Raw genomic sequence first — 27,508 nt, 5'->3', positions numbered from 1 at the left:
AACAATATCTATTTTATTCTGACTGACTTTGACCTTTTTGATATTTTCCTTAGACAATCTGCTTCATCTTGATTCATCCTCATTCCAGGATAGTGGTGTCCTTGGGGCTCTCTCTTAACATTGATATGGTACAGAAGATTTAAAATCAGGTATTGTTTTGGGTCCCTCTTTCCTGCCAAAATGAAACACACAATCTAGAACTGAATGCATTTTTTTTTTACCTTATGTGATTTGTCTTAATATTTTGGTTCTTTCAGCTGATGTTCACAAGGAATAGAGTCACGTGATGTATGAAGGCAAACACATACACTTCTCTGAGGTTGACAATAAGCCCTTGTGCTCATATAGCCCCAAACTGTGCAAGCAGAGGCGACTTAACGGCTACGCCTTCTGTATCAGACACGTTCTGGAGGACAAGACTGCCCCCTTCAAGCAATGTGAATATGTGGCCAAGTATAACAGCCAACGTTGCACCAACCCCATCCCCAAATCTGAGGACCGTAGGTGAGTTGTGGTTACCCATCTGCGACGTGGGAAGTGGCTGGGACATAGGCATGAGTTTTCTTTTAAGATGCTGCCTACTTTCAGGATGAGGGAGGAACTGGCCTGAGTGGATTGAATTCCAGGATGTTCCTTTGAGGGTTTTGTTTTAAGACCAGTGAACTTTATTTTATTTTCTGTGGGAGTCAAGTACTCAGAAAGTGGGCAGTAACTTACTCCCAAGGAAGTTTTCAGGAGGGTTCATTGCTTTTCTCAAATTCACTATAAACTGCAGATCAAACCTGCTACACAATACCTGCTGTTCTAATTAATTTGCTTTGTCACTCACAGTACATGCTCTTAAAAACACCTGCTTGTTTGGCCAGCTGTGCCAAAAGCACACTTCCATCTACTTTTTCAGGACAGTTGAAAATACATACCTTCTGGGCTTAGGGAGCAGTGACACATAGGGACGAATCCAGAATTACACTTCAGTGTTTGTGATTTGGTACTGATCTGTAGTGTTGTATTACTGGAATAAAATAAATATTACTTGATAACAGATGAGCCAGCTGGGAAAATGCTGTCTACTCCCTTTCTTTTTTGCTTCCCCCTTTCCTCTCCCTCTCCCTGCCCAAATGAAGATGCCCAAGGTGCCCAGGTATTAAATGCCTTGCAAGAGATAGTGCTTGAAGTTGTTGGAGAGCTGGGAATTCAAACCAGATTTCCTGAATTGCAGCCCATACTGTAACCACAAGGACATTCTTCCTTGCTCTTCAAGACTTCCTGAACACCAGTCTCATTGGTGTTGCTTGGGCTGAAATAGCGGAATTTGTCTAATCTTGGCTGCCAGGTATAGATGACTTTAATTTTTCAGAGCCATTGTTGCAAGTTTTGCCAGTAACACAGTGTTTAATTAATGTGTGTGTTAACTATCTGAGGCTTGTTCTGTTAGAAACAATTTTTTTAACCTAAAATATAAACAAAATATGCCAAAAAAGAATCAAACCACTGTTCACTGACCTTTCACATTATTAGCTGCCATTCACTAACCTTTTGCATTATTAGCAGTGTTCCCACTGTGCCCTACATATAACTTCCTTCTCAGCTCATAGCTCCCTCTCTTGTCTGAAACAACAGTTGGGCTGTGCTCTAAATTAACTTGCACTTCACCTGCCATTTCAGTTGAGGAGACTGATGAAGTGAGAAAAAAAACATGAATGTTTGTCAAAAGCTGTAGGGCAAATGCTCAAATGGCACAAGATGAATAACTTTAAGCTGTAATTTGACAGTCAGTGACTGTTTCTTTGCTGCTGTACAATTGAGGCTCTTTGGAAATAAGGTCGCAGAAATGATCATGGAAATTGTTAGCGCAAATGGTATGCTGTAATTTCAGATGCAAGAGCTGACTGAGCCAGAGTGGCTGTTTACCAGGGGCCATACTTAAAAACAATAGGCATAATAGTACTTAATAACACTTTTTTAGGTGTCGTATGTTCCCATGGAATTTGAGATTTTTCTTTACACCTTGAATTGAGTTCACACTTTGTTCTTTTTGATTTTTCTCGAGTTAAAGTGAAGTGTGGTCATGACATCTGGTGTATGTTATATTAGAATAATTCAATTGCATGTCGAGTGTCGCATTACAGTACTTGAAGAGGACAGCAGGTGTCTGAAGGAGAAAATAAACTTTTAATTTCAAATGAGAGGATGTGATAGCTTGAAAGAATATTTTAAGGCTGCTTCTCAGGGCAGAGTTTAATTTTAACAATAAAATTTAACAAATGCTAGTGATAAGACTGTTCCTGCTCTAAACTTATTTTTTTGGCAAGCAAACCTGTATCTGTTTCTTAGGAGACTTTTTTCACACTCTGTTCAATGTAAAGATGTTTGCTATGTCTGAGTTCTTCACTCGTAGCTTTTAATTTTCTGTGTACAAAATTACTGTCAGATGGTCATTTTGTCACAGTTTTAGACATGTAACTGTACATGATCAGAAGCAGGCTGTATGATGCTCTGACAGCTATCTTCTTATATACTTTTAAAGATTATAAAAAGTAAAATGACTTAACAGGATGCATGCATTATATGCCAAAAGCTTCATAGTCTGTCCACAGATAATTAAAAAAAATTATCACAATTGGTGACAAATGAGATGCTACCAGCCACAAAGATGTTTACTATGCTGCTATATTATTAGATTTCTTATTAACCATTAACATTCTACAAATTAAAGCTATTAATAGTGCATTACTTCATTTCCTTATTTAAGGTCTAGTTTCTCTGTTCACTATTTTGGTTTTTTTAAAGAATATATATGGATGATACAGACATGGGTTCTGTATCTGTATTTCCTCTGAATATGTGTATCCTAATTCTTTCTTATCCAAATACACACATAGATAATGAAGTTCAACTTAATTTTTAAGTACAGGGTTATTACAATTTAGCTGGGTTAAACACCATTTTATCTCTAATTCTCCTCTTTCAAGAGAATCTTTATATATTTTGTTAATATGCAAGATGCTCTCCAGTTTATTTGGATCTTCCTTTAAGTAAGTGACAGAACTTGATACCAGTCTGGGATGTACTGGGAAGCAGAATGCAGTTGTAGGTGGAAAACCTCGCTGTCTGGATTCTTGCCCTCCCAGTGATGTGGGAAACTGTCCAGCTGAAGCCTTCAGAGCCCTTCAGCTTTTGTGTGCTTCATGTTACGATAGTTTTAATAGATATCAACACACCACTCTTACCATATGTGCTGACTGCATTTGACTTCACCTGCACAGAGTAAGTGCCTTTGGCACTGAGTAAGGAAGGGCAAAAAACTATATTATATACCTAGTGTGATACTGTCAGCTGAGAATAACTCACAGGCAGGTTATAGAAGTGACAAATTGTGCCACTAAGACAGGCGCATCAGAATTGGCTCTTGTAGGGCCAGCTTGACCCTAACAGGTTTCATGCTCAGAGCCATGTGAAAGCAACTGTGCTGCTTGCAGATGCTATTCCAGTCTTCGCAGTAATCTGTCTTCCTTGGGGCGTGCACTACTAACGCCTTCCCTGGCATTACATCTGATCCAAAGAGTTTATTGCCTTAACTCAGCTGGTTACAGACTGGTTCCAGCAGAGTCAGGTAATGTCTGCACCAGGCTCTGCAGCACCGCGTAAAGTCAGAGCCAGTTTGGGCCAGGGCCAACTAAAAAGCCATCCAGGAACCTGAAGGATGGGGAAGTGGGTGTGTGTGCCCACCTGGCTCTGAATGGGACCAGCTAGGCCAGGGTTGAGTTGATGTTAATAAATATGCCTAGCCAAAACTGCCTGCGTGTAGTCTTCTCTACCCACAGAAGACTCAAGTGCTCTTCCCAGCTTCTTCTTGCTCCTTTTAGTCCAGCAGGCAAGGTGTATCAGCCTTGGTTATGCTGGAAGACAGAGAGTTGATAGACAGAGCCTAAAGCACAGAGCCAAGTCAATGTGTAGTGGGGTCTGCAAGTGCATGCGATCTATATTTTCATTATATTGTAGCCTGACATCTATGGGTTTGTGTCTGGAGGTGATGCCTGTGTAAGATATCATTGGCATTCAGTGATGCAGTATGGTCAGCTGAAAAGAGCCGAAGTTTTGTTCTCTGCCATATAAAAATGATGCTGTTAGAGCTAAATGAACAAGCAAAACCCTTAATAGCCTAAAACTCGGAGAATGTTAGCAAGCTAATTAGCTTTCATAGGTTTATTCACATTTTCTATTTTCTGTTTTCTCTTTGTTTTTCACAATAAAAACAGACTAGTCAGTTTTACCTCCTCGCTCCTGCACAAGCACAAGGTGCCAATATTTAAGTTCTGAACAATATAAAGGAAGTATTCACACTGAGTAAAACTCTCTTCTTATTGGAATAAGAGGGGAAAAATTCCATTGTGTTTGTCTTGTCTGTTTATTGTTTTTTCTTCTGTCATACTAAACGTGCTGTTCTAATTGATCTCATCAGTCTTGTTCAAATAAAATAGTTTAAAAGTGCTTAATTATGGGAATAGTGCTGTTGACTTTAAGGGAAGCTTTATTGAGCCCTCATTATGTAATCTTATTTTTAGAAGTGCATCTCTCATTATGAATCTACAGTATTCCAGTGTATTCTACTAAGGACTCCACACATTGCTGGTTTTCAGCTTGCCTCATTTTGATTTATTTCTTACAACTTAATGTAATGAAGAAATTATTTAGACAATAGTAAGTAGCAGTATTTTTCAGCCTTTTCTGATTTGTGAATCCTTAGGGGTGTGGAACCCTCAAGAAACTACATGTATGGAGATAGTTAAGGAGTGTATATGGATTTGGTTTTTCTTTTTTTGCCTTTTATGGACCCTTTAGAAGCAGTTCACACATTGGTTCTTTAGGGGTGGAACAGGAAGTTGAAAGTCACTAAACTGAAGTGTTAAACCTTTCTCGGGGTTTGGTTTGGGCTTTTCTGTTCTTTTTTCTCCATGAAGACCAGGAGTAAATACTTTTCTCAGATTCATACTGATCGGATTTTGTACCTTCATGGTATATTTTCTTATCTTGTCCTTATTCATATCCATGAATATCTTCATGGATACATCCTTAGCTTGCATTAATACCTTGATGTAGACATCACTTTTTCCCGAAATCTTTGTTTTCATCTATAAGCTGCAAGTTATAGATGGGATCCTGCAAAGGCAGAAGTCTGATTGCTGGTGGCATTCTACAGAGGCAGGAGGGCCTGCCTGTGTGAAACAGGAAAAGGATCAGATCATGGTTCCTACATTTCTGTTACCTGCTTGTTTTAATCAGGCAAAAATTAATTGTTTACTTCTTAGTATGTTATCTGTGGCCATAAATTGTAACTCTTCTTTTAATTTTCATGACAAACTTTCAAAGAATTTGTCCTTTTTTCCCCTTTTTTTTGTTTTTAATAATGTGACTTTAAAAGCTTTTTTATATTAGAAGACCTTAAAGTCCATGTTTGTGGATTGTGTGTATACATATTCCTGGTATTGTGTAAACATTTTCTAGCAGCAGAGAATTTCTTTTAAACTAGATTTTTGTTTGAAGAACATACAGTTAATCCTCTGGCTACAAAATTAATCATGTTAAAGTATTAAAACAGAACTTAAATATTTATGCTACTTGTTCATTAAGTGCAAATAGCGACCCTTCTCAGCAGGTATCTCTAGTGAGATTGTCCATATAAGAAACTGCTCCCAACCACAGTGGAATTCATAACAATAATGTGTGCGTTGATGAAAATGTTAACTACTAGTGAAAGAACAGCCAAATGAAAGGAAGTAGTCTTCAATGTACTTTTTCTTGGGAGCTTTTGAAATGATCAAAGTTCGTGGCTTGAGTTCATACTGATTTATGTATCAGACAGTCCATTTGTTTTGTTTGCTTTGTTTTGTGAGTATTCACCCTATTAGAGAGTAAATATTTTGAATGATTGTGTGTGAATCTCCTATGAATAATGACTGAAGACTTTTCTATCTTGAGATTACAAATTGTCACTTGTGTAAGTTTTTGTTTTCTGTTACAGGTTGGGAACACCACAGTTATCTGTTGTATTAGAAGCAGTTGTGTACACTTCTTCTAAAACTCCTTGTGTTTCAATCTAAATTTGCATAAGATGGCTGTGTGTGGATTTCCCTTTAATGATGTCTGTTTTCTTCAGATTTTACTTGCAAGAGTTGAGTTAATAACTGACTGCTTTTACTTTTCAAAGGTACTGCAACAGCCACCTGCAGGTACTTGGCTTTATACCGAAAAAGGAGAGGAAGAAAAAGAATGATCCCATAGAGGAGGTAAAGGTCAGGCATCAGATGGATGCTATGGCCTTCAGTCTGACAGTGCCCACCTTGGCCTTGAAGATGCCCAACGGACTGGATGGGATGTCCCTCTCCCCTCCAGGGGCTAGGCTTCCTCTCCACTACCTGGAGGCAGAATTAGAAGACCCCTTTGCTTTCAACGAGGAGGATGATGACCTAAAGAAAGGGGCGACAGTGAGGAAAAAGTTGCAGAGCAAGTTGGCTCAAAACCGGCAGCGCCAGAGAGAGACAGAGATTTTAAAAGTTCGCCAAGAGCACTTTAGCCCCCTTCCTGCACCTTTGCAGCAGCAGCCTCTGCAGCAGCAGCACTCCCATCTGCCACCTTCATCAGCTTCGTTAAAGCCGACAGGGCTACCGCAGGGCGTAGTCTGCAAGTCACCTCAACCTCCGAACACCAGCCTACCAATGCAGGGAGTGGCACCCACCACACACACTATAGCACAAGCCCGGCAGTTGTCTAGCAAGAGACCTCTGCCTCTCTTGCCACCCGCTAGGGCTCCTGTCACGGACCCTCCAAGGACTGATCGGGTCCTCATGAAAGCCACAGCCTTTTCTCCGCACTCGTCCTGCATGAGCCGGCTACAGAGACTGGTGAAACTGTGCACTCGAAAACAGCAGCTGGACACTGATCTGTTTCCACATTTAGGTGGGTAGATAATAAATGCACCGCCTGCTTATTTGTTAATCTGAAACCAAAAGACAAAAAGGTAATGTCTTCCAGGACCTGTCCTGCATTCGTGTGTGGTCCTTACAAAATAACCCTGAACTGAGTAATCTCTTGGTGTCTTCTTTAGCCCTGTTCTCTATGAAGGGAATGCCTGGACCCATCGCATGTGGTTTATGGCATTTTGGTTGTTTATTCTTAAAGTCCTGTTAACCATTTGAGAAATCAAACTGAGGCGTAGAAAGCATTGCTTGGATGATACACACATCATACAGAAGGTTTGCAGCTTGAGTAGTAAAGGTGGCGCAACTGTACCTACATGAGTGAACAAGGTTAGATTGAATGTTAAATATGTGACAAGTGCGCATTATAAAATGAGTGCAAGTAGGAGTTTGGAGATTTGGCCCATCATTCTGTGCAGATCCAAATTTCAAGTTGATTTGACTAGGAAAATTGGAACATTAGAGAATTTTTCTTGACTGGCCCTATTCTGGGCTCGTACAGAACGTGGATGAACAAAAGCAAAAGATTAGTGCAGGAGGGCAGCACCGTTACAGAAGGTAATTGGAGGGGTGGAGTCTTGTCTATATACCAGTGCAGGAATAGTCTCCTCCTTATTTATTGTCTAGAAACCGTAATAATCAATTGCTGCTTGTGAAAATGTAAGTAAATATAACCAACTTGCTGCTATGGCAGTAGTGCTCTATAAGGCTTTAGAAAGCCACTTGACTTTGTGGCTTATTTGTCTGATTATGAATAGAGACCTAGGTACACTTAGATGTCCTTGTTACCTCCCTCACCCTCCAAAGTTACCTTACTTTCCCACTTAGTTTTAGATTGTACTTCTCTAAAAAATAAAATACTGATAGGGAGAAGGGAAACAGGAGTCAGTGTGTGATATTAGAGGAGGAATGCCATTTATGATGCTTAGTTCTTTATACAACATCTTATTTGATTGCAAACGTCTGTAATTTTTGCTATTCCAATTAACCCTTTTTTAATTTGCTGTTAAGATCTGCCCTTTGGCACTCATGGGATAGCTTTACTATTTATTCAGAAGATAATTAGCATTCCATAGCATGACTCCAAAGGATGCTGATCTTCAGAAAACCGCTTTGATGGTCCTACATATAATGCAGGTCTTTTGAGGAATGGCAGCTCCAGGGGAACTTCTGAGTGTCACAGACCCCAATAGCTTAGAAAGTGACCTGCATTTTGAAAGACTGTAGAAAGATCCCTTTCTGTGTTTAATGTTTTACATTCTCAAATGATGACGAGAATACATTTTCCTAAAAAACAGGCATAGTAAAAAAACCTGATTAGACCTATAAATGTACAGTTATGCAGGTGCATAACTGTATGTGTATGCGATTAGAACATTTTCTATTTGACCAAGTAAAGGAATTCACATATTAATTATGTGAGAATGGAAAATATAGTTGTTATTTATTCATAATATGCCTTAATTTTAAAGAGTAGTTATGCCAGTTCAGAGAATTTCAGGATTTCTTTTTTTACAATAGAGTAGCACTAGAGATGACTGCACAGAATCTTTTTAAAGATGCAGCCAGTTTTACGTGTACCTACGTCAGAGCCATGGAATTGGATATTAATGTAACTGCAGTCTTCAGTATGAGTATAGCTGAATCTGGATTAGATTTTATTCCTTCATTTCTGCAGTGTCCATTAGAAGCAAAACAATGCAACCTCTGATTTTATTTTTAAACTTTGGGTAAATAATTTGTTACATGGTATTAATTGTGGACATCTTTATCCAATGATTAGGCTGTTTTTTCATTCCTTTATGGAAGGGACGAGAGTAAAAAAACATTTAAGTTGTAAGTGTAATTCTGGCATTTTATCAAATGTCTTAAGGTATCTTAATTTAGTTCAAATGCATATCTTAAAAATAGGAATGAAGAATAGAATTTTCAGGATGCTGAAGTTCCTGAAAACTAGGGTTTCTGATATTTCTGGTTTATGTTAAAGTGTTGCTTCTAAATGGTGAAGAGGCTCCTAATCATTGTATTCCAAGTGTGTGTGTGTGCCCCTAACTCTGAAAGTAGGTGACCAAGTACTGATGCGTTTCCCAAATTCAAAGCATCTGACTTCAGAATAATCTCAGATATAGTCGTTTAGTTTATTTTTAGCAAAAATAAAGTGCTTCTTAACTCTATCCCGACTGCTGCTCCATTTTCAAGGAGCACACAAGAAAGTGAAAAAGTAATAATCACAGAATCACTAAGGTTGGAAAAGACCTGTAAGATCATCAAGTCCAACCAATGTTATCTTGTAAATGCAGTTATGGGATTTATCCCACCTGCTGCAAGGAATTGGCAAGAATTCCACTGAGTATGGAAGAGAGAAGGAAAAACTGCTAAAGATGAAGCTCCAGATAAAAGGTTCCACCTGAGAACTTACTGGACTCTGTTTCTCACTGTCCTGTTCAACGATTGTGTTTAGTGTGACTAATTGAGGCTGCTGGTGCATACAATAAGTTGATCCTACTGCATCATCATCAAGCAAAACCATGCTGCTTAGTAAAAGTGCAGGAGTATTTGCATCTTGCTCTTTAGCTCTCTTTTTCATGCTAACGTATACATTTGGCAGGCAATTACAGAGACTGAGGACCATCCTGTGTATCTATCTCTATCCATGCTACTCTGTCTTACGGTTTTCCTATTTTCCTTGTGTTTTGGCACAGAGCAGAGGTCAGAATATAAAAAGAAATTAAAGTGGCCTATTTAGATCATATAGTATTAAAAAATGCCAGACAGTCAGTTCTTCGTGGCAGGGACTTCTCTCTCACCTTGTCTCTAAAGATTCCATGTGCTTGGTGTGAAAGCTTGTGATATTTTTCCGTGGGTAAGAAAACTGGCGATTTTTCTTCCACTGCTTATGGATAAAGAAGCCAATAAGGATTTTAAAAGGAGAACTAAAATTTGACAAAAATCAGTGCATGCTATTTACACACTGTAGTGGAGCTGTTACTGTAACTTTTCCTGTGTAATTGAGAACATTGTATGATTTAATCAAATATAATTATGCTTGTGACTATACTACACATTCATCTTTTGTGCCATAAGTTGCTCAGAGACTTACATGAAGTGGATACACTTTTCATCCAGCTTTTATGTTTTCAATTCCCTTAGGGCTGGATTGGTCTGAAGACAGTGGAGAAGAGTTGGAGGATTCAGAGCAAACCTCCCCTTACCAGGTTGCGTGGTCTATCCGAGAAACTCTCGGCTATGAGAGACATGAGTGAGTATGATTCTTTAGTATTCATGCTGGCCTTGATGAACTAAATCGTGTAAATGTGAGCTTCACTTCAAGTGGAGTCAGTGGAACCTAAGCACTTGTTCGAGTGCTTTGCTGAAACAAAGGATTGTTTAAACTCATGTTTGTAAGAGCTATGAAACAGCTTGTCGCCCTCCGTCCCAGTTTCCACCTAACTTAGAGACCTTTGTGCGGTCTGCTGTCAGAAGGATGCATCAGGAAAGAATTTAAGCTTATTTGCCTAAGTTTAATTGAGTTTAGTGGGACTTATTCATGAACCTGTGTGCCTTGCAGAGTAGAGGTATTTCCTGAATTAGAACCAATCGAAGTGAGTTGCTATTGGTTTCTTGTCTTTCCTACTGTTTGTGAATAACCTTGTTAGTAAACTTGCTACATTTTACTTACTAATCTGTATGGTAATTGTGCAGGATGTTGTTTTAATGTGGTTTTTTTTTAAAGGGCATGGTATTTCTTTTCATATTTAAGTGTTGAATAAACCTCTGTCAAATAGTTATGAGCATTGAAAGGAAGTGATGTGATTGAAAGGATAATCAGAGCAGATATTAGCTGCTGGTGCAGAAAGGCTTACAGTGTTCTCCATATACTGCTAAGTCATGAATCTGAACTTACAGCAGGATATGATAATATATGTCTATTAATGTAAATTTTAAGATGCAAAGTTAAAGCAAAGCATCCCAAGCATAGTACTGTAACAAAACTGAAGCATGTTGATAACAAAAGGAAACTGGGTCTCAGTAAAGTTTGATTGTAGTTTCTACAACGTGATTCTCTTTCACTGTGCAGTTGGACTTTTTGATACTACAACTCTCTCCCATTTGTTTAATTTTTAAATATCACAGAGTAATGATATTAATGAACCATTATGTTGCTGTTACGTGGAAATTCTGAACCTTACCAGAACTTTTAACATCTCTAAAGATTGTCCACAAGGTGAACAACAAAGCTGTATCTCTGTCATCAGGACAGACACCAGGATACTAAATACTGAGAGCCTTCAGTGTATCAAAGCTTAATAGCAGTGTGTAGACTTTCCTTTTTTAAAAGATAGGGTTTTTTCTGTTATGAATGACCATTGTTTTTTAGGGCATCAGCAGTCAGAGAGATAGTGAGCTTTCACAAACATTAGTTTTAACTTGAAAGACAACATTTAAATAAACTGTTTTGGGAAAACATGAACAGACCTTCAGACTTTTAGATCATACATAATTTTCAAAGCAGATATATCTATTAAATATCTTCCCTTACACTCTTCTTTCTTTGACATTTCATCTGGTTCTTTCATAGATCCCTGTTTTTTTGTCAATTTATGAAGGTCATCTCTGTGTGTTTTGTCTTCTATTTGTCTTAACGTCCTTTGGATTTTTCCTATTCTTTTCACATACTGAGAGAAAATAATACCTTGTCTTGACATTTTCTGTTCCATTCTAGCGTTTTATGCACTTCAATTAAATACTGTCCTTACTAAATCATGATAGATACATTTTTGTATGGTACTGGCTGCTTTTGTACTTCCGTCAGCCTGCCTAGTGTTAGCTCTTCAACAATTTTCCTAATCTTGTTTATGGATAAACAATGATACATTCACTTGATGTCAGCCTTCTAAAACTTTAATTCCTATTCTGTAAGCTTCTGTAGAGGTTTTTATTACCTGAAATGATTCACTTTGACACTTTTGCAATGTGATCTGTCTGCTGCTGAAGATGAATTAGTTCAGACTATTTCTTGGGTGATTTGATTTGTCAAAATGACTCTGTCTTGCTAATCTGGCAGTGCAGACTGGTGGCTCCTAACTTAGTCAGCCAATGACTTGTTATGACAATGGAGATTGTTTCCCAAAACCTTTAGATTCTGCAATCTAAGCCTATGGGAATTTACTTACCGTTTTTCACAGTAAAATTAAAGCTATTTTTTCTCTGTTCCTTTGTGTCTGAGCTTGCGGGCCCTGTGTGAAAGGGATAACTCCCCACCAGCTAGCTGCATTCTGTCCTTTTCCGTTTGACTCCATGGAAGACAGCAGGAGGGATGCTTCTCAGAACAGAGTAGTAAAAGAAAGTGAACAGTTAATTTCTGCATTACTGGACAGCTTGTTCTCAGCATTTCTGGTTGTGTGATTGTGGGGGGAATCCTCTAACTTTCTTGTGTGATACTGTAGCTGCTCTTAAACTCTCAGAAATTCACCAGATTGGTTTAAAATTAATGTCTTAACTGTAATACATTTTTGAGTTCACTTGCCTTCTGGCCTTTTAATCTGTAAAATTCATATTGTTGCAATAATCTGGGGAAGCACAGGCCAAATGTTTGCTTTTATTATTCTGTCCTTTAATTTTGAAAAACAGTGTACCTGTGGTTGCAGGATTCCAAGATGCAGCGCTTCAAGGCAGGCACAAATGTTTGAGTTCAAATAGTAGCGCAGGAGTTGGCACCGGGCACAGTGCAGGCACAGTGGCTGGCAGGGAAGACTGTTGGGGTGGGAGGAATTCCTCGTGGGAGCAGCAGTTCGGAGGGAGAGCAAGGTCTGTTCCCTGCCGCAGATTAGTGCAGTTTACCCCCAGAGGCTTTGAGTACTGGGTCTTGTAGCTTAGAAAGTACTGGGAAACAAACAACTTTAAAACAAGGTAGTTTTTCACTTCCTGCACTGAAATATAGATAAAGTGAGCATTTCAAGTAGCAAGTTTGAAAAGGGAGTGTGGGGATTGGAGTCCCTCCTCATACCAGCTCACTCAAAGGAGCAAATATCTACACTGTATTGTCAGAGTTGGATTTAATAACTCCCAACAACTAGAAGAACTAAAAGGAAGAAGGGAAGGTTCTTCAAATCCCTCCTTACTGAGGGTTTTGAAGTACATTTCCTGATATGTCTCAGAGTAGAGAGCATGTTCTCCTGGTTCCCTGATGGTGCCCAACTGCTCGCGCTACCCTTTTGCTCTTCCTTTCTGCTGCTTTGTGCTGCCTTTGTTTTTTTCATGAACACTCAGCAATAATTCCCCTGATGTTAACAGATGACAATCTTAAAGGGAAGGATTGGGAAGAAGCATTTTGGATTATCAAATGGTTTGCCTGCACTTTCAGAAATCTTTTAAAAAAGGAAATGCCACACATTAAGTTGAACTTCAGAAGTTATATATGCAGCTTAAAAGAATAAACTAAATAGAAGTTGGTAAACTTGTTTATGAAAGAACAACAATAAAAGTACCTTTCGGTTTCAGAACTTGCCTAGCAAAAAAAAAAAAGGAGATGTTATTGTGATATTTTTAGGTTTCTTTGAACATATAAATATGTTTTGGTTAATCTTACTGGCCTGGAAACAAAATTCTGAATAGGCTTTTAGAAACTGTTTGCCTCAAAATAAGCCCTTGTCCAGTGCGGGCATGATTTTTTTCTACGTCTTGTACGTATGTCGTCTTCTGCTTTTTAAAAATTATCTCATAAACTGCAGTTCAAAATATTTTAACGTGTGATGACTTTTTTCTGTCTATTTCAATGGGAGGGAAGTAGAAAGTCTCAAATATAGAGATATTTGCGTTGAAAACCACTCTTTCCTCCCAAAAGAAACACTTTTTTTCTCTAAGGAATATTCCTGTCTTTTCTTAAAGTTAATTTGTAGCCATATTTAAAATTAAGTCAGTATGTCTGCAACTTTGTTTAAAAATCTTGGCCCAGAGCAGTAATGAAATATCTAAGACCTTAGACCTACCTGTATCTGTCTGATACCATCCATGTATTCCTGTTTTCTATTAATATGTTGGAAAAAGGAAAATCTATTTTAAATAGCACACAATGAAATTTTTCTAAACAGGTGTTTTTTCCCAGTAGGCATTCTTTCCTAAGAGATCTTAAAAGTGTATTTTCTTTTCATCTCCAATGTGAAAATATTTTAAACATTACAGATGTTAAATATTTTTAACAGGTTGTATTTGCTGCTAAGCATTTAATTGCAGAGGTTAATTACTTGTAATTTATGCTTCTAGAAAATAATATGTAATCTGTTTTAACAAACAAAACACATACTATGGTTGACTTTACATAAAACTTTATAAAAATGTGCATTTGTGTCAAGGCAGTGTTTGCTCCTGTGGAGTTCTTGTGGGCAGCCTTAGCGGAGATGGATGCAGTCTCTTAAATTTAGCCTGTGTGTGAATGGAATAAGATTTTCCAGAAAGGAAAGTAGGTCTTAGTCACATTGCCTTTCAGGGACAGCTATTCTGCCTGTATTTTGGGATGTTACTTTATTTAGTAAATATCATGGCCAGTATTTCGCATCTCTTTTTCATCAGCTAGTTGCGGTCCGCTTTGCTGTGCACAGGTTTGGATGTCAGTTCATTTAATCTCGCTGGCCAAGCTCTGCAGTCTGAACCTTGGGAGCTTTTGATTTGCTTCATTTGTTTGGACTTGTTTTCTTCCCCCTGCCCTTCCTTTGTTTTACAGATAGGAAAGTTAGCAAAAAGTTTCTCTGTTCTATAAGGAAAAACTTTAAGGGAAAACTGAACAAAGTCTGCTTTGCTTAGATTCAGTGCATGCTCTTTGTTGCTCCATGAACAAAAAAAAAATAATTCTGCAAACTAGTGCTTGTTGTGGAGGACTTCTGGGTAGCTTCATGGGCCTTGTTGTTTTAACAAGTCCCAGTGATTTTATTACATTTCATGATTTTTACTTCATTTAACTGAATGTGGTGACGTGGTTTGATGGTCTTGTTGATACGTGCCTGGACATTCAGAAAGCCAAGATAAATGGGAAAAGACTTTCTTAAGTGAACAAAGAATTGGATCAGTCCTTCATCTGGTCATTGTTTAGTCCTGGTCTGATTTTTCCCTCAGTACCTTTGGAGTTAAATGTGAATTTCTTTTCCATGGCTGTACTGTAACTCAGCTTCAGCTCTGCAGCAAGGGGAAAGCAGTATCAACTGCTAGCTGTGTGAGTGTGTATTTTGGTTTAGGAAGGAAAACATCACCTGGCAGAGTAAGAGGAATTGGAAAAGGTCAGCAGTTTTGGTACTTGTTAGAATTTGACCATCATCTCCAGCATGACCTTTCTTCAATAAATTTCCACTACATAGTTCCCCACCCTTGTCCTCTCCATTAATTGCACTTTGATTTAAGAGATTGTCTCATTTGCTGAGACATTTACAGTAAATAAAGGTTAACAGTATAGATTTTTTTTTTTTGAACAGCAGGCTCCAGACATTTAAATGTGTCAGACTTGATGATAAATTGATGTAATCTCTAATAATGACATACTAAGAAGGGTAAGTACCTTTAGAATTCAAAAGGGATCCTGCTCTTACCATTTCTCAAGCATCCCTGCCTGATTTCAGCCTTTGGATGTTTATGGGGCTAGAAGATGAATGCCAACTTAACAATTCTATTAAAATGACAAATTAGCTTCCTTGAAAGAAAAAATAGTTGAAAGCCCATTTGTTTTTATTTTCCCTCCTTCAGGTCCGATGATGACAATGCAGATGACAGGAGTTCCAGGGTGACCAGACTTTGCACTTACTTTCAGCAGAAATACAAGCACCTCTGCCGCCTGGAGCGGGCAGAATCTCGTCAGAAGAAATGCCGGCATACACTCCGGAAAGCCTTGCTGCAGGCGGCCAGCAGAGAGCCGGAGCGTGCTGGGCAACTGATACAAGAACTCCGAAGAGCTACATGTGCTTGTACCAGGTTAGACCTTCCCCTGTGACTACAGTAACCTGAGGTCTGGACAGGGTGGAGATGGGGCAGGGTATCCAGCAGCTGAAATGCTGAGCTCTGAAACTGGTAGGCACGCATAAGGCAGAAAAAACACGACACATAAATGCCTCTCAGTGGAGTAAAATAAAGATGGCGTACCATGTCTTCCATGAAGACAGGCATTCTCCAGCTTTATGTTTTAAAATGTGGATTGTTTGTTCAGCAGTATCTGAGCCCAATTTCTTAAATGTCACAAAAGAAGTTAGTGGCCTGCTAAAATTTATTCTTATTAATTAATCTGTGTATTCTGGCTGCCTTCAAATACCTGGTACTTCACTAAGCCTAGTTCTTTAGAAGGTGTGCAGTCTGGTCTGCAGTTCACTGCTTCAATTCAGATTTCGTTTTTCAGACAGCTTTTTTTTGAAAAGTCTGTACCTCTTCTTAATTCTCTTCCCAGCAAATCAAACTTAAGCTCACGCTTTTTTGTTAGATTTAACTCAATCTAACATTAAATGAAACTTGGCAACAAAATAAATATCTTCTAACAACTCTGAAGGTTACCTTCTATGGGAATTCTTTCTAGATAATGTCAACGTCCCTCCAGCTCTCAGCATACTGAGAGTTGGTTGATTCATATTTGTGCAGAAACAGAGTAATTCTGAACCCTGGCGTTATGTCTTGGGTACCAGCAGCATCCTTTTGCTGTTGTGGTTTTGCTTTACAGGATGTGTGACTGTGGGGCATAGGGGGGCTAACATGAGAAACAGGCTGGAGCAGGATACTGAGAGTATATTCTGGTTATGGGATGCTTTTGTTCCTGGACAGTGGGCTGTGGTTCATGACGGTTGGAGGGTTTATTGTTGGGGAGGTGGAGTGATGCTGAAGAGCTGCTCAGAGTTGTGATGTAGAGGTACATTACTAGTTTACAAAGTTGTGTAAATGTCTCCAAACTTAAACTAGAGCAAACCCTTGCCAGAACTGGCAAGCTCTTGCTGGTCTTTTTTCCATTATTTTTGCCTTTTATTACGCAAAAAAGATTACGTTGTTTTGGGTAGACTGGCAAAGCCAGGTATGCCTGTCATCGCTGCTCTGGTTAATTTAAGTAACCAGAGTCTTTTCAGTTATGAAATTTTTCACAGGAGTAATATTGCTAACTAAAACTTTGCTCAGTCAAAGTGCAGATGATGACAGAAATGGCTGAAGGAAAACAGTCAGGCTACAGACAGCTTTTTGTCAACCTAGAAAACAGTGTGTACAGAGGTGAAATTCAGCCCTGGAATCGCCAGCTTTATCTACGTGAAGGTGACAAATGCCTTGAGAGCAGGCTAATGCCTAGCGAGCTGTGTAACGCTTGCAGTACTTATCCACACTGCTGTCTGGTCGCCTGCTTGCAGCTCAGGCTCAAAGCATTGAGGCTGTGCTGAGGAAGCGCTCAGCTCTGGGCACCTGTTGGTGGATTGGGCTGTAGCACGTTGATGAAGGAGAGCTTTTACCCATGTTGAGCACGCTCAGGCTCTGCCACTCCAGAGCTCAGTCTAAGTTTGTCTGAGCACATGCTTGCATGTAAGCTCTGGGGATGCTCGGCATGTTTTGTTTTATGAACAGGCTTGAAAGTGCACTTGTCTGCCCATGTACCAAATATATTGTATTTTAAAGATTGACCTCATTTTAAGGGTCAGCTGTGTTGACACTCACGTACTGGTGTCCTTGGCTCTGTTGCAGGGTGTTGTAATATTTACATGGTAGTAGCACCCAGCACCTCTCATTACAATTAAGGCCCTGTGAAATAAACAATAACCCTGTTACTGCAGTCACACCTTCACCTGTCATTGGCAGCTATTCTTTATCCCTGTGTAGAGTCTGGTAGTAGTGTGCACCCATCTGGATCATGACACACACGCGTGTGTTACATTTTTTCATCCTATGTGCCACATTCAGGGCAGTAGTTGTGCTAAGTAACCACCTGAGACTGGGGTTTTGCCTCTAAACTCTTTTATGCTTTTTTTTCAGCACAAGCCAAGTGAGGCAGAGAGATGCAGAACCAACAACCTGTAGTGGGACTTCGAAAGGAGAACAGTGCACTAACAAGGCCCTTCCATTCACCAGGCATTGTTTTCAGCGTATCCTCTTAACTCTGTTTGGGAGTTGCATTCAGGCATGGAAGCTGTTCTGTTTTAGGGGTTTTTGTTTGTTAGGTTTTTGCATGGATAAATATGTTTTCACAAAGAAATACCTATTTGTTAGTATCTTATCAACTACTTCAGTTTTAATTTGTCTGTGTGATTTGGATCTGTAGACAGGGAAGATAAGTAGTTTGCCACTGGTATCTATTACAGTCACATTGTTTTACTTTGTAAGCTGTGTTTAGTAGGTGCAAGAAGCCTTTACAAAAATTATTGTCTTTTACTGATGACTTGGTACAAACCACGCGGCTTTCAGTCTCATGGCTTTCATACAGTTCTTGGTAGGTAGACTAACCACCTATGAGGGGTTTATGGGAACAAGTTGTTACACGTAGTATAAAAAGATGGCTTACACTGACTAGAAAGATGGAAATCTGATACTTTGCACTGTTTAAAGAAGGAGAATAGAAGGAGTCACAGAATCCAAATTCTAGATAAGGAAGGATTTTCAGTGCTTGGGATTTCAAACAAAGCCTGAAGAGGATGTTAAGAGTCAATGCATGAGGGTCACAGAAAGGAGGGAGCACATTAGATGTGAGGTTTGATTCTGAAGGCTATAAACAGGCAGAATTCTGACCTGGAATACTTAAGAATTCTGCAGACTTTGCCTTTTTTGTTTTTAGCTGAAGAATTGTGGGCACTTTTGTTGGAGTGACTCCTTTTGTTGAAGCTTTTGGTTTTGGTATTTTAAGTAACTAGTGCTGATCTGTTCCAGTTGCTATCAGACTGCAGCACCTTTTCAATCTTTTTGGTTTGCAGATGCCTGGTTTTTCTTGGTTGATTTTTGCAGGCCTCTTAAAAGTAGTCTGCAGAGCAGTTCAAAACCTCTCTATGAGAGAGCATCATGGTGTGCAGCTGTGTTTGATTCTGATTTTTTTATTATTTTTTTTTAAAGTTTAAGTGGTCTTGCTTGTTGGTGTGTGTAGAGCAGAGAAGTCAAGACCTAGTGATTTTGCATTTGTGCCCATTTTTTCCCTCTACACTTTCTTCTCAATGGAAACAGTCTCTCCTAAAATGAGCAGGCTCTTGGTTCTGACCTATCCATCCAAGTCTGCCATCTGGACTGTTCTGCAGGTTTTCCATTTTCTTTGTCCTTTTTTTTGCGTTTTAACATTTTCTGAACATACATAGTGATGTTGAGGTCTGAGAACTGTTCAAGATGGAAGAAGTACTTCTAATGTTGTTTGAAAAACACAATGGAATATCTGTTTGATTTGCTCTAAGTCTGGAAACATTTTCACTCCTGCAGGGGATTTTTCTGAAGGAAATCTCAGCAAGCTTGCATTTGGATTTACTTGACCTTTCTGTCTGATTGCACGTCTTTTTTTCAGAGGAGCAGGAAGGATCTTGAAACTTCTTTGTCTGTGCTCTAAAGATAAATGCCAAGAATGTACCTTAAAAGGTGGAATTAAGAAATACTCTTTCTTTAATGTTTCAGTATGGATTGTCATTAGTCTGTAAGGAAATAGTCCTGTTGACCACACTGTTCCAACTGCTACTATTGATCTATTGATTAAGACTCCAGGAAAAGGCTTCTTTTTGCTAAGAACTCATTAGTGAAATGGCTGCTTCCATAAAACTATCTCAGTGTATAATAAAGTCATTAGAGATTCTGCATGAATGCAGTTTTTCACTTTAAAAGTTGGGTTTGAGCCTTACCTGGCTTTGAACTTGAATAATAAAGTTCAGGTACTCATTAAAGATAGCATCTATGGACAGGTAGAGTTGAAGGCTCTTATCTTCATCAGATTGATAAATCAAAGGGCGTTCCTCCATTGTTGCCTCGCGTGTTATTCCTGATGCAGAAATGCACAGATATCTTATTGAACCGTTCTCAGCAGCTCTTCTCAAGTTGCACAGCCAAGTTTGCGGATGGTCAACAGTGCTCTGTGCCAGTTTTTGACATTACACATCAGACACCTCTGTGCGAAGAACATGCCAAAAAAATGGTAAGTACAAAGCCAAAACTGTAATTATTTGTGTATTGGGATGATGAGGAGTTTTAGCCCCAATCTTTCTATGAACTCTTGCTTGACAACTAGCGAGTTTATGAACCTAAAAAGAGGTACTTTCCTTTTATTTTTCTGAAGAGGGTAAAACATGCCAAACATTCCCAATTAGTATGAAGTATGTTGTGAAAGTCTTTTGCATACTTTTGAGGGTATAATAAAGTGTGCATGAGAATATCCTTCACTGGAAGAAATTTGATTCCTCTCTTGAATCAAGAAATAGAAAATCATTGTGAGAGATCCTGTGGTCATTTTATTTGGGTTCACTCCTGGCCCTTGGGTCTGAATATAGTATGAATGTGGTATGGTAAGAACACTGCATGTCAAACAGTCTCCATGCAAGGGGCCAAAATATTTTCTAGAGGAAGTGTAGACAGCAATTACAAGCATACAAATAATGGTTTTGCTACTTTATTTACCTTTTGGTGACTATTAGAATTTATCTTTAACCTCCTTCAGGGATCTGTGGATCCCAGAGAAAAAGCAGTGGCGTACTACAAGTTGAGAGAATGCAGAAATTAAGATGGTGTCCTCTGCTCTCCTTTTATGCCTCACATCTTCCAGAACAAAACTTTTAGGATAATTCACAAACCCACTTCTGTCTTGTCCCTTCTTCAAGGCAGTAGGCATAAAACTACCTTTTTTTTTTGGTTGGTTGGTTGGTTGGTTGGTTGTTGTGGGGTTTTTGTTACTGTTTTTGTCCAGCCTCTCCAATACTTGTGAATTATGGAGTTTTCTGGATTAAAATGTGAGGGTCTGTGCTACACAGATTTGTATGGGGTTTTCCCCCTCTCCCAGGCAGTCTTCAGCGTGTCTCTCAAGGTTTACTTCTGTAGGACATACAATCCTCTGCCATTCCCAGTATGATGGCAACTGAAAACTGATGAAGGTTTGGTTTATTTTTTAATTGGTCAATGATTGCTGTTGAAAAGCAGCGAGGCCTTAGTTGTTTACCCACATCCTTACCCTAGCCCTACAGTATTAATTCCGTTTCCTCAGTGCTGTCACTCTTCTATAGATCTGGGCACTTGAGGATGCTGGCTTCAGCTGCTCCACACTGTCCCCATTATCGCCACCTCACAACAGTGTTCTGTCTTTAGTACTTACAGGAATGCTGCCAAAGGTTACAGTTTTGCACTGATTTAGTTAGGGTTTGCTATGATGATTTCTAAAGTGACACTGCATGATCTCCTATTTAGCATACCTCATAATTTGGTCTATGTGATTTTTGCCATTGGGATCAATGAGGAAGGAAACAGCTTAATTTTTGTAACCTTGCCTGTGTGTAAGTTAGTCTTTCTTGCATTACTTATGAATGTTTGCGGAATGACTGGGGGGAAAAAAGCAAGGAAAGCAATGCTTATTCTTAATATGCTTCCATTGCTATTGTTTTATTCCCAAAGGACAATTTCTTGAGAGGGGACAGCTCCCGTAAAGTTCAGCACCAGCAGCAGAGGAAACCCAGGAAAAAAACAAAGCCACCTGCCCTTACCAAAAAACACAAGAAGAAGAGGAGGCGAGGCCCACGCCGGCCCCAGAAACCTATTCCTCCCGCAGTGCCCCAAGGGAACCTCACCATGCCTGCCAGTGTCTCACTGCCAGTAGAGCTGCCCCACATACGGTCAGTGGTAGCCTTGCCCCAGTTTGCTCACTGCTAGCTTGAATATTGTCAATGAGCACTGTAGAAAGGGGTGATGTTGCTGTGCTGATCAGCATCTGGAGCGGGGCTAGAAATTGCATCTCCATGTGACTGTTGGAAAAAAACTTAGAGTGGGTCATTTTAGATTTAAGCAGTTACTGAGTTTGTGCATTTGTTATATATTATTATTATGTATTTAATCAATAGGCTAAGTGTAAGCTTCCTAAGGAAACTTTATAAAAGCATTTTTTTCTTTGATGATGGGGGAAAAAAAAAAAAAGAGGTGTGGAGAAACACCCATTATAGATGGCTAGGCATTCATTGTTGTTGTTTGAAGGAATCAGAGTTGAATACTGTGGAGTAACAGTACTTTCTGTCCAGGAGTCCCTCCACACCAGAGCTGAGTGCCGATGAGCTGCCTGATGATATCGCCAACGAAATCACAGACATTCCACATGACTTGGAATTGAATCAGGAGGACTTCTCTGATGTCCTGCCACGGCTGCCCGATGACTTGCAAGACTTTGATTTCTTTGAAGGTACCGTTTTATTTTATTTTATGCTAACGTGAACACAAATCAGTGAACTGAAGAAGTGAGTGTTTCTAAAATGCGTTTTGAGGTGTTGCTTGCTTTCCTGCAGAGGTAATAACTTCTAGACAAGGAAGTGTGCATTTGCTCTATTGCTTGTTTGTGAGCTCTGAAGTAAAGCAGACTTTAAGAAGACTGGTGTGTATAGTTCTGTGCTTGCTCTTAAAATTACTGCTCTGAAAATCCTAATTGGTTTAGTATTTTAATAATTCATTTTACGTTTTTACTGCCTGTCAGTGTTGCAGTTTAATCAAGAGTATTCTCAGTAATGGCATCTTTCAGCCATTGAGCGGGGCTGGAATCACAGTCAATGTTGGCCTTTGATAAAAGGAGAAGAGAGTGAGGATAAAATCTTTAAATACATTTTTGAAACTAGCTTTTGATCAGAACTGTGCCTGAATTTCTGGATTCTAAAGCTGAGTACCTATCACAGATAACAAAGAAATTAGAGCAGCCCAGAGTTGGGGTATGTGATTTCTTTGGTCATTTTCTAGTATGATATGACATCAGACAGTGTTTGAGTTGAAGTTAACCTCAATTATACTGACTGTGTAAATTTTAGGTCCAGGCTTTAATGTGGTAAGTAGAAGGGAGTTTGTGGACTATTTGTGTTATTGCAGCATTGAAGAAATTCTTATTTAAGCATTTTTACTTCAAGTCTAGTGAGTTTGGGAGGCATCTTGTATTGTAGTATGTGGAAGAGGAAGGCAGAGAGAAGGAATTCCATTGACGAGGAGGGTGTAATTTCTCGTTTTTCTTACCTTGCTTACCTAGTGAACACTGCTGAAGGAAATTTTGTGTGTACTGCAAGCAATTCTGGAAGGTTATCATACACTGCAGCTCTGTACTGAACTGTCTGTACATCTGCATCCTTAGAGTGCCAGTGCTGGGCTCACCTGAGAGGAGCGCGCTAACTTCTGGTTGTCCCTGTTTCTGCAGGTAAAAATGGAGATCTCCTTCCGACTACAGAAGAGGCTGAAGAACTGGAACGGGCCCTACAGGCTGTAACTTCTCTTGAGTGCCTGAGTACCATTGGAGTACTTACACAGACAGATGGTGTGCCAGTTCAGGAGCTGTCAGATAGAGGGATAGGGGTGTTCTCTACAGGTGCTGGAGCTCCAGGAATGCAGTCCTTGAGTCGAGAGGTTAACACGGATCTGGGGGAGCTGTTGAATGGGCGTATAGTACATGATAATTTCTCCGGTCTGGAGCTGGATGAGAACTTGCTCCGTTCTGCTACCTTGTCCAATCCACCTACGCCCCTGGCAGGGCAGATCCAGGGGCAATTCTCAGCCCCAGCCAACGTCGGCCTTACTTCTGCCACTCTCATAAGCCAGAGTGGCCTTGGGGAGAGAGCCTTCCCAGGACAGTTTCATGGACTTCATGATGGCAGCCATGCCTCCCAGAGGCCCCACCCTGCCCAGCTGCTGAGCAAGGCAGATGACCTGATCACCTCACGACAGCAATACAGCAGTGACCATTCACACTCCTCACCCCATGGAAGCCATTATGATAGTGAGCATGTGCCGTCTCCCTACAGTGACCATATCACATCCCCTCACACCACATCCTTTTCTGGTGATAACTTGGCAGCTACCTTCTCAGCAGAGATGCCCATGATGGCACAGCACTTGCTCCCAACTCAGCTGGATGTGCCACTTAGCGGGGTGGTCAACCCCAGAACTCACTGGGGAAATCTTCCTGTCAATCTTGGGGACCCCTCTCCGTTTAGCAACCTTCTTGGTGCAGATGGACACCTCCTGTCCACCTCCCTGTCCACACCACCTACCACCTCGCACTCAGAGACCACACAGCCTGCCTTCGCCACTGTGACCCCCAACAGCTCCAGTGTGCTTCCGGGGTTACCGCAGACCAGTTTTAGTGGCATGGGTCCTGCCTCCGCTGAACTCATGGCCTCCACCTCCCCTAAACAACAGCTCCCTCAGTTCAGCGCAGCCTTTGGGCACCAGCTGAGCTCCCACAGTGGCATCCCCAAGGACCTGCAGCCCAGCCACAGCTCCATAGCTCCTCCCACGGGCTTCGCAGTGACCGGTGCCACCGCTACCAGTACCAATAACGCATCCGCGCCCTTCACCACCTCCAACTGAGCTTGTCTGCCTGGCTCTGTGCAGGTAGATGGGGGACCTGTGTTTTCTATCTTTCTTTTTTCCTTTCTCTTTATTTTTTTCTGTCCTCCCTTCCCTTTTTTTTAAGAGGGGGTTGAGAAGAAAACCCCTGCTTCAGTACTGACCAGGGTTAGCCCTCTGTGAACCTTGCTGTAGCGTTCACATGTGCTTGTTATGCACCGGTGCTCATTTATTGCAGGCAGGTTCACCGTACCCCAATAATTCCTTAAGGATACAGCACAGTTACTGGATGTAATTGATCTTAGCAGTAAGACCTAGAAATGGGAAGATACCTCAGATTACTGATGCATGTTACTGTTTCCTAGGGTTCGGATCAGTGCTTGCCATCCCATTAGTATCTGGTAGAAAGTTTTCCAGTGGGCAGAAGTCTCTTGATTTTTTTTTTTTTTATTTATTTACTTTTTTTCCAAAGGTAGCATCTGGCATGGCAAACTTGGCTGCACACATTGATTTGAGAATGGTGCACTGAAGTCCTAAATCAAGATCATGGTTCAAGGATGAGTTTGGCAGTTTCTTAAAATAGTCTTTTGACCTCCTCTGTGTGCGTGTGTGTGTTTGGGGTGCAGGGAGCAGCAGTTCCTTTTCTTCTTTTGGTGAAGAAGTGGGAGTTGTCCCTTTCCAGAACTGGTCACTGTTCTTACTGCATGCTGATTTTTGTTTTATGATGATGATTTTTAATTCATTGAGCAGCAAGGGGATCAGTTGACTGGTTGCCCAGAATCTGAAGGCTGATACAAAGTTAGCCCAGGGAGAAAAGAAAGAAAAACAGGATTGAAATAGATCATGGATTAGTGAAGATTTCTGTGCAGAAATTCCCTCCCTTGCTGAATTACTGTGGCCTTGTAGCATTGATGATTTGCCTTTTCAAGTGTGGCTTTGTCCAGAACTCCTTGTCTTGACAGGCTGACAGGTATTTCCCAGCTGAAACTGGAAGAATTTGGTTGGTATTCTGCCCATCCACACAAGTCTAGGTCAGACCCTTTGGTAAGTTTCAAATGGATGCATTTCTCAAATTATGTCTAGCTACTGAGACTTTCTTGGATAGTTTTGCCCCCCTGGGAGCCATATAGTTTTTTCAACACTTGTAGGGTTTGATGCTCTGTATGGGAAGCTGAATGTATGGAAGGAACTAGCAGGTACCTATCAGCAGTCATGGCTAACCAAAAGAGAAATCACTAAAGCAAAATAGAAATATAAGAATTCCTTCGGTCTGCAGGACAGTTTTGCTTTTACTGCCCACCTGCTAAAGATAGTATTCAGACTCTTTGGTAGTAATTTCAGTTCTTAAAGAAAGGAGTCCACTAGCTTTTAGATTTTTTTTTTTTTTTAAATTTTATTTTAAGGTTTTTAATCCAAGAGATAACAGCAGCAGAAGTTCTGAGGTGTTTACTTGCATCTCTTTATCAGGAAGGGGAAAAAAGGAATTTGCTTGTGACTTTATAGGGCTCAAACTTGCTACTGTACTCTGACTTTGACTGTAAAAGTAGCTCCTACTTAATATAACAAGTCTCTACTCTTCTTGGTTTGTTTCTGAGATGCAGATAAGAGAGAATAGAAAATCCCATATTTCAGTCTCTTACTGTAGAAGACAGATTTAATTCTACCTTACAGTAAAACACCCTACCTGCATGTATTCTAGTCTAATTCAGGAAATTAAGAGATACCAAGAACATGTAATAGGGAGGCCTAATAAATTGTTTGAGCAAGGGATCATTGAACGAAGTTTAGTTGCTATAGAAATTAATTTTGTTAGCAGTCAGGTCCACACCAAAATCTCTGACCCAAACCTCTCCTTCCATTTTGCTAAGGAACAGAATTTAAACGGGATAGGTCTTGTGTCATCTTACTATCATAGTAATCATACTATCCCTCTTTTCTTGAAAGATTTGTTCTCCTTAAATATAACGGAATATGGATGATGCATATGTCCTTTTCTGAAATTGCAAGTGTATGTGGGTGGAGGAAACAAAAGTGATTTTTTCATGCTTCTGTTGTTATGAAGTCCTTATTTCATACTTGGTAAAATAGATCTTAATAATATAAGCCGAATATTTTTAAGTGGTGATTTAAATATGTTTGTAACATTTAAATGTTTTTAAATCATGTAAAAAGTTGAATTGAAGCCTATGAAACCCTGCTTGTGATTGTCCTGCTGATTGAGGAATGCCCAGTGGTATTGTGAAATGAGGCAAATCTGACAAGGCGTTTATTTATTTTTGTATTATGTTCCCCATACTTTGTTGAGGAGACAACTGTTTGATTTGCAAATGATTTTCATTGTGTCCGTATACCTTCTTCAATGTGTTTGGATGACTGGCTGAAAAAGAGTGGAGAACTAGTATACCAAATGGTTAATTCTTTAATCTGGTTGTGTATTCATGTCATTTTAGAGGATGTTAATTTCTATAAATTGGTTTCAGGACTTTGGTCTTGAAATCATTCTTGTGCCCATCAAACTCTTTAATGAAGCTGCAGCTAGTGCAGAGTATATTTGCCCCACATCACATTTCTCTTTCTTAGCAAATGCCGGGGGGGAAGGGAGGAGAGGAACTGAGAGCCAAGTTCTGCTTGCTCGCGTTGGTGTAAAATACAGAGGGGCTCTTTGGTCTAAGGTCACTGTGAGTTTGTACTGGTCTAACTCAGAACAGAACCCTGCTCCTAATCTGAGCATTGATTTAGACAGGGAATTTCAAAAGCTGTCAAAGCTGTGCAGGTCCATAATTCCCATTTGAAATCAATGGCCATTATGTACCTGCATTCCATTAAGGCAGCCTAGGGTATCAACTCTCTTCCCCCACTTAGACTTCAATTTTTGTATATCCCTTGATGACTCTTCCCTGAAAAGTGACTACATAACATTTTTCAATGAGCAAACTAAGTTTGCAATAAAGCTGCACTTTTAAAAATAAACTTCAGTTTGTATACATTTGAAATAGGAATCCCTCTGTCCTGTCTGACACAGAGTTCTGAAATGGGCCACCACTCTTGCCTTTTCCTGG

General features: G+C 39.9%; 1 protein-coding gene across 1 annotated transcript; it reads left to right on the top strand.

The window, feature by feature from the left end:
* Positions 1-282: 282 nt before the first annotated feature.
* INO80D (INO80 complex subunit D) lies at positions 283-24,485 on the top strand. The gene is made up of 9 exons (XM_009807392.2): positions 283-504; positions 6,209-6,957; positions 10,128-10,236; positions 15,708-15,932; positions 17,952-18,061; positions 19,940-20,073; positions 21,537-21,754; positions 22,154-22,311; positions 23,302-24,485. Exons 1-9 carry the CDS (start codon positions 287-289, stop codon positions 24,468-24,470), a joined length of 3,090 nt encoding a protein of 1,029 aa, XP_009805694.2. The 5' UTR covers positions 283-286; the 3' UTR covers positions 24,471-24,485.
* Positions 24,486-27,508: the final 3,023 nt, after the last annotated feature.

Source organism: Gavia stellata, chromosome 8, assembly GCF_030936135.1.
Source record: "Gavia stellata isolate bGavSte3 chromosome 8, bGavSte3.hap2, whole genome shotgun sequence".
In the NCBI taxonomy this organism is placed as follows: Eukaryota; Metazoa; Chordata; class Aves; order Gaviiformes; family Gaviidae; genus Gavia; species Gavia stellata.
The sequence above is the reverse complement of the archived record's forward strand: the minus strand, read 5'-3'. Positions and strand labels throughout refer to the sequence as shown.

Coding starts and splice junctions, on each gene's coding strand:
- INO80D (XM_009807392.2), top strand. CDS start 287: ATGTATGAAGGCAAACACATACACTTCTCTGAGGTTGACAATAAGCCC. Junction 6,958..10,127: donor TGATCTGTTTCCACATTTAG/GTGGGTAGATAA, acceptor CAATTCCCTTAG/GGCTGGATTGGTCTGAAGAC. Junction 20,074..21,536: donor AAGAACATGCCAAAAAAATG/GTAAGTACAAAG, acceptor TTATTCCCAAAG/GACAATTTCTTGAGAGGGGA.